The 7,099-nt window shown below is 52.4% G+C and overlaps 1 protein-coding gene across 2 annotated transcripts in view; it reads right to left on the bottom strand.

The window, feature by feature from the left end:
• Positions 1-2,063: 2,063 nt before the first annotated feature.
• Positions 2,064-7,099, bottom strand: part of LOC111154984 (TBC1 domain family member 5) — a 544,655-nt gene continuing 539,619 nt past the window's right edge. For both annotated transcript variants that reach the window (XM_022514953.1, XM_022514954.1), the window contains one exon: positions 2,064-6,057. In XM_022514953.1, the coding sequence (XP_022370661.1) occupies positions 5,755-6,057 (303 nt within the window). In that variant the 3' untranslated portion in view covers positions 2,064-5,754. The remainder of the gene's footprint in view (positions 6,058-7,099) is intronic.

Genomic DNA, 7,099 nt, shown 5'->3' with positions numbered 1-7,099 from the left:
GGGGCTCCTGCCTGCTGTGGGACTAGGGCCAGAAGCTGAGGTGGCCAGAGGTGGGGATACCCGTGTTGAGAGATAAGGGTGCTACTGGAAGGGCAGTGTATGGTACGCTCCTTTTGCAGCATGGTCTTTGCTAGCTGTCCTTTCTCTGGGAAGATCCCCTGGGGAAGAGACATCTACTGCAGTTCCTTTCCCTCTTCACTTATACCCTGTGACATATGTCTTTATTCCTCTGAGACTGAGAGACACAGAAGAGCTCCCTCTACTGTGGCCACGATGATGTCAGGCCCTCAGGAGCCTGTTGGGCTTCCCCCAGCTGGGTACACTCTGGCCAGACCTGAACGATGGACAGCATGTGTCTGGGGGAAAGGCAGCCTGCATGGTGGCTGTAAGTACACCCTCTGCTCCGATCCTAGCTCCTGGCACCTACTGACAGGAAGGGGGACGTCCTCACTCACAGCAGCAGGAGGATGGCTGGCACGCTGGGCTTAGCTTATTGGTCTCCCCTTGGAGCCTTCCAGAGCCTCCCCAGCTGGAGGCCTTCCCTGGGCTCCCTTGGTCCTGGAACTATTTCTGGAGTTCGTAGTACAGACATGGGTCTCTACCCATCCCCCCTTGCCTGGCAAGCTGGGGGCCTTGGTGTGTCCCAGCATCCATGCAGCCTCACACTCTGAGGGCATCAGGTCGAGTCTGCTGAGGGAACAGTGGGCTGATGCTGGATGGATTCTCTGAGTCAGTGAGTCAATGATCTGTGCCTCCATGGTCTATCAACTTTCTGTGAGAAGGGCCCTTTTTCTCACAACAAATGTGCCTCTCGGAGTACAGACATTTCTGGTGACATGTACATATTCTTAAGAGGCAAAGAATGCTGTCCACGACAGCGGCAAGTTACAAAATGAAAACGAAGCTGTCCACAGCCCCTCTAATGGCCTCGCCTGCTGCGGGGAATGGTCACGGCGGGGGGCAGCAGCTTACTCAGTGGCTGCCCCAGCCCTGGATGGGACTGCTGAGACAGTTCCTCTGCACAGCCGTCTACAAGGACAGAGGACCCACCTTTTCCCGGTTGCCCATTGGCCTAGCTGAGGGGGAGCCAGGGGCATGGCTTCCGCCTGAAGAAGGGCCCTAGAAGGAAGATGTGTCAGTCTGATTCCCCCAGAAGCCAGCCCTTAGGTAAGTTGAAGAGTGGCTGCTTTCTGTGGGAGGAGCAAACACCATCCAGGGGTGGGGAAGGGGCTCAGGAGAGGGAAGGCAATCAGCGCCTGCACTTAAGCCTGCAGGGAAGCCCCCCGCCCCACACTCACCTCTCCTCAGGCAGAGATGTAGGGCCAACAGGAGGAGGATCTAGCAGCCCAGGGGTTGTCATCCCAACACCTATGCATGAGGCACCAACCACACCTGCTCCACAGTCTCTGCTCCTGGTGGCCAGTGAGGGAAGCCAGTGTGCATGGTCGTCACAGGACAGGGGAAGCAGGGTCACCACCACCAGCAGCAGGAGCTGGCTGAGAAGTGCGCCAGGCCCTTCAACCTTTTCGTGGCAGAACAGGTGGGTAATAAAGTCCCTTAGGGGCTATGGGCTGTGACACATGGTAGGGAAAGCCCCTTGTTGGCTGGGGATGGGTCCAGGCACAAATTCTGGCAGTGGCACAAAGGCACCACTGGCCTCATAGTTCTACCTAAGCCATACAGATCCCCCTTACCTTTCCTGGTTTGTCATTTAAGACTTGGAGTGTACTCCGCACTGTGGCCCTCATCAAATCCCATGTCAGCTGGGTGTATGCAAGGCTACCAGGGCAAACCTGGTGTGTGTTTGTGGGTGGGGGGAGAGGGTGGCCAGCTGTTGGGGCCTTGCCCACAACTGTCTTCTTGGACCAGTAGGTGGAGTGGGGCCCAAACTGGGGAAGAAGGGACCAGAAGAGTTAGTGTGAGCCCTAGGTCACTGCCTCATGTGGTGATGAGGATGAGGCCGGCTGGGGGGCCCCGCTGGCTGCGCCCAGGATAGGTTTTCTCTGGGTCAAGCCTGCTCAGCACTGATCCCCCACCTGGAAAAAGTCAAGCGACATTCTCAGTTTCACATTAGTCTTTTATTATTACCATATTGAATGGGATCACTTTGCCAAAAGGCGAGGTCATTTCTTAAGTCAGTATGAGTTACAGCATAAAGATGAATGGGAACAAAGCAATAGGATAAATTTGGCACATGATATTCCATAAGTCAAATGAATTGTGCCATCGTGAGACAAATTATTATGACAACTTTTACCTCAAAGTGGTCTCAAGCCTGTTTACAGGAACTTTTTATTTAACACTATAAAAAGAGAGCTTTTGAAAGTTAACATGGGGAAGCAGTAATGGCCTGTGAGAAGGAAGCCCAGCTTGCCAGGTGCTGTCCTTGTTCATCCTGGCCTCCTCTCCCCGCCCTGCAACCCCCCAGTGTCCCTGCTCTGGACATTCAGGGGCAGGGCCAGGTGTGTACCTACAGGGGAGGGGGTGGGATGGCCCAGTGGGCCTCCACGGGACAGCCACCCAGAGGGCCTATGTGTACCTCCCGCTCCCCCCAACTCTGGTTCTATAACTACCCCAGGGGGCAGCTTCTTAAAAAAACAATAAAAACAAAAATAGGAAATCTGAGTCGACTCTGACAGGTTATCTATCCTTAGCAGACCGTATAACTGCCACTGAGCTTTATGTCTGCTCCTTGTCTCTGACAAAGTAGAGGAATCATTCGTGTTCGTGGTGGGCAATCAGACCCGAAGGACCGGTGCACGGGGCTGAACTCAGATGCAGAGAAGGCAACGCCCAGGGAGGCCTTGGTTTATTTTTAGTCACGCTCATTTTGCAGTGATACTATCTCTTACAGACTGCAGGTCTCAGTGAGCATTAGGAGGAGGTCAACTTTGGAAGAATAATTCAGTATAATTAAATGCTTGAGTGTTTTATGACCCCTTGGCATATACAAAAGGTAAGGCAAAGTCATAATGATTTTCTTCTCCAATCTGTATCTTTCATATACAATGTAGAGGTAAATTTTAACTCAAATTTCCAAACTGGTAACAGAGGAATGCATGAGACACAGGTACCTGCATTAAAAAACTGGAGGACAACGAAAATTCATCTAAGCTTTATATATATAAAATATATTTAACTGCTAATAATCAAAACATGAGAGGGCTCCACTGATTATATTTGTTAAAGGAAAACAAAAAAGATTTCAAATATTCAGGACTTTAAAAAATGTGCACTTAAACATAAGTACTTGATAAAATAATAAAAAAAAACACATTCTTTAACAGCACTATAACTAATAAAAATGCAAACAATGCTCAACTATGAAGAATAAAAACAAGTCACTTGAAAAGATTAAGAGAGTAATAACAACCCTCAAACCCCACGGACTATGGGAATTTGAGGGTGGCACTGCCCACCTCCCACTCCCCCACCCTCGTGTTACTTTCTTCCAAGGAGGGAGCGGCTCGTTGGGGACCACAGAAGCAAAGCCTCTAAGAGACCCCCTCAGTTCTCACATGGCACCAACATGGAAGCACAGAATGGAGGACCTGCCCCTCGTGTGCTGGAGGGCTGGGAGTTTTCGAGGACCGCTGACCACCCAGCCAACTGCAGGTAAGGAGCCTAGAGCCTTGTCAGGGAGGTGTGTGTCTGGTGGCCACTGTGGGCCCAGTGATGCTGGACTATCAGGACTCTAGCTCTCAGGGCAAAGCAGGGGACTGGGACCCACTGCCAGGGGACACACATCTCCATGGCCCTTTCTACTTGTGTCTTGGGAGCCCTGGCGGGGTCAGCCCCGCACTTCTTAGAACTGAAAACACTGACAACGCCCCGAAACAGGTCCTCTGAGGGAAAACTAATGGCAACCGTGTGCAGTTGCAAGGCCAGTCACTGCATGGGGACCTTGGAAGCATACAAAGTGTGGTCAAGGTGACCCACGCCGGGCAGTAACTTACCCCGTGAGTCACCGCCAGGGGGTGCTAAGCAGGCCACTCCACGGGGGAGCCGGAGAGCTCACCAGCTTGACTCTGAGTAAGCATGGAAGGCCCAACAACCCAGTCACCTGAGCAAAAGCAGACTTGGTGTTCCTCTCCCATGCTCATGTGTTCACAGGTTCTCCTGTTAGAGTCTGAGGACAAACTGCAGAGCTATCTGGAACCCTCAGCAGTAGCTGACTCCCAGCCATCACTGCTTTCTTGGAGAGCATGTGGGGAATCAGGTCACTGTCACACAGTCTGCAGAGAAACACAAGGTGAACAGCGGGAAGGACTGTAAACGGCGTCTAGTCTTTCACACTTAGCTTTTCACTGGTTCGCATGAAAGCATCCACTGCCCAGAGGCCTTGCCCTCCTCCAAGGGGAAGGCCTGGGTACCTGTCACTGCAGGGCGGACACTGCAGCTATCCTGTTAGAAGTCCTGCTTACACAAAGGACAGGGAAAGGGGCCTCTCCGAGGCCTTTCTTCTTAAGGAGAGAAACAGCTCATATGATGCTTTCTGCCCAGCAAGATTCCACAAGCTGCCAGTTGGAAAGGGGAAATCTCTATTGTGTGCCGAAGCCCAGGAGGGCACCGGGCCGGTCAGAGCTGGTCCCGCCCCAGCGGTGGTGCCTTGGACGTGGTGCACAACTGACCCTGGGCCCTGCAGCTCTTCTGCCCTCCCGGCGAGGGAAGGGCTGTGCACAAGTCCCAAGTATTCCTGACTTCTGGAGCGTTCTGTGGGAAGCCCTGCTCCCCTAGAAGGGAATCCAGGTCAAATACCCGGTGTCTGCTACTTTAAGGCCAATGGGAGGTCCTGACTGTGGATGGGAATGAGCTTGGGTTTTTCCCTTTACTTCTCAGTTGACAGGTTGACAGGTGTATTCCAGCGCCGAAACTAGAGAAACTACACCAGAAAACAGACCATCTGGGAGATGTCTGTTCCACAGTCAGGATCACATTTTCCAACTCAAGGAAGTAATATTCTTAGGACTTCTGAAATCAGTGCAGCAAAGTCTGGCTTAATGTGACCTTGTTTTCTGGTCATGAAAAGATTCTAAAGGGGGAAATTCAATCGTCTGAGGAGGGACAGTGATGGCCAGAGTTGATCTGGCCTAAGGTTTGGAAACGTACTCTTTAACAAATGAAAAAAATCTAAGTTTAGACCCTGTTTCTAAAGGTCACTGTAACTTTCTGAGAGGTCAGTGATGGGTTTTTTTTTCCAGCCTGGAATCCACCAGTTCTAGTCCATTCTGTTGTGTTTGGCTCTGCTGTATGGCTTCCTAAAGGAGGAATGAAATAGGCTGAGAGAGAGATTTCCAGAGACAAAGCCTTCTTGATATCAATTTTCCTATGCCTGATGCTCCGAGGGAGGTAAGATTTGAAACCAACTCTTCCTTCTTCTAGTTATAATTAATGGAGTTGCCAAACCTAATTCTTAGTTGGGAAGAAGGAGATAGAGGAAAAATGATTCGAATTGTGGTTTGGTCTTCTTTTGACAGCATGATACTGGATACTTAACCCCCGTCTACCTCAGAGTGAAGGTGGGGTGGGATAGGGCCCTGAAAGCCCTGTCTGCATTTTGGGGAACATCTGTCTGTGTGCTCTGTGGCCGTCTGCCCCTCTCTAGAGGGTTCCCATGGGTTGCACTAAGGCCACAGGCATGCTGGGAAAGAAGTGTTGGTTTCAGAGGGGTCTCCACTGGGGAAGCCTCAGCCGGGCCCAGGGGCTGCTGAGGGGGGTGGCCAGTCCCCAAGAAGGCGGCCAGGGGCACTGTGGTCAGATGTCCAGGGGGCTCACAATGGTGAAGCCAGAGTCCTTGCTGTTGTTGCTGCTGTCCTCATCAGGGCTGGAACTGGGGTTGCTGGAGGAAGCCGAGGCAGGACCCATCAGAGGGTCGGAGAACACCAGAGGGGAGCGGGCCAGGGGATCGCTTCTTCCAGAAGTGCTTCGGAGGGTGCGAAGAGGCTGGGCCTGGCCTGAGAAGGACCCCTTGGCACTGCCTCCCTCATCTTCCTTGGAGACCAGGATGAAGTCATCTGTGCTCCCTCTGTCCATGCTCCCTGGTGTTTCTGAAGAGGCCTGTGAGGTACAGTCAGAAGTACAGGTGGGTGAGAGAAGACTCCAGTGAAACAAGAGAACTAAGCAGCAGTCCTGTGAGCTGGGAGAGCTTCCCAGCTCACAGGAAGTTTAGGCCCTGTGCTCTTCCTTGGAAAGACGCACAGTCTGGCCCTGCTTCCCTGAAGCCCCAGCACTTCCCGGTGGCATGGGGCCAGTTCCTCTGAGGCTTGCTGCTGAGTTCCCAGGGCAATAAAGTAAGCCTCCAGCTGGGTAAGTTACGAGAGGCCGGCTCAGGAGGCAGGGAGCAGGCTGGAGTCCCCACCAGCTTCACGTGGCACCCTGCCATGCACACCACCTGTCTTTCTTGGGCTTTCATGTTCTCACCTGTGACATGAGGACAAGGATGGCATCTCTGACCCAGCGTGTGGTCACCATACACAGAGATGATGTGCATGGACGTGCATCACACAGGACTGGCTCTCTAACGTAAGCCCAGACCTGGAGTGATTTTACTACCTGTTTAACAAAGAGCTTCTGGAAGGCCCAGTGTGTGTGTCTCCTAACCGGCTCGGCCCAGGTGTGCACTTAGGGGCCCCCTGGGACAATGCTGGTAAACGTGAAAACCAGGAAGTGCAACTATAAAGTGTATGGCAAAAAACAAGACAGAATGGCTTCATTCTACCATTATTTTCCTTTTGTTGTAAGGAATTATGAGTAGCATTTAACTAAAAAAAGCTGACATCCATGAACCCCAAGAAAGGTTCTGGGTTAAACCCAGAGAAGCTCCTGCCTTCCCTGGGGCAGATGTAAAGCTACTGTCTACCCCAGGATGTTCCAAAGCCAGCCTGACAGAAAACGTGCTGATGTAAGTGGACGTTGTGCCCACGCCTGCTCAAACCCCCTCCCTGTCTGCTCTCCCACAGCGTGGGCGGGGGGAGGAGGGTGGGAACTGGCCCCCGGGTCTGAAGTCTGACGAGATGTAAAGACCCCCTTGGCCGGAAGTACCCCCTGGGTCCTCTAGCCCCCAGATTGGTTGGCCTAGGCCACCTGTGGACAAAGCCTG

Source organism: Enhydra lutris, unplaced genomic scaffold, assembly GCF_002288905.1.
Source record: "Enhydra lutris kenyoni isolate GAN:26980312 unplaced genomic scaffold, ASM228890v2 scaffoldscaffold39, whole genome shotgun sequence".
Lineage (NCBI taxonomy): Eukaryota > Metazoa > Chordata > Mammalia > Carnivora > Mustelidae > Enhydra > Enhydra lutris.
This window is presented reverse-complemented; position numbering and strand designations above follow the sequence as displayed.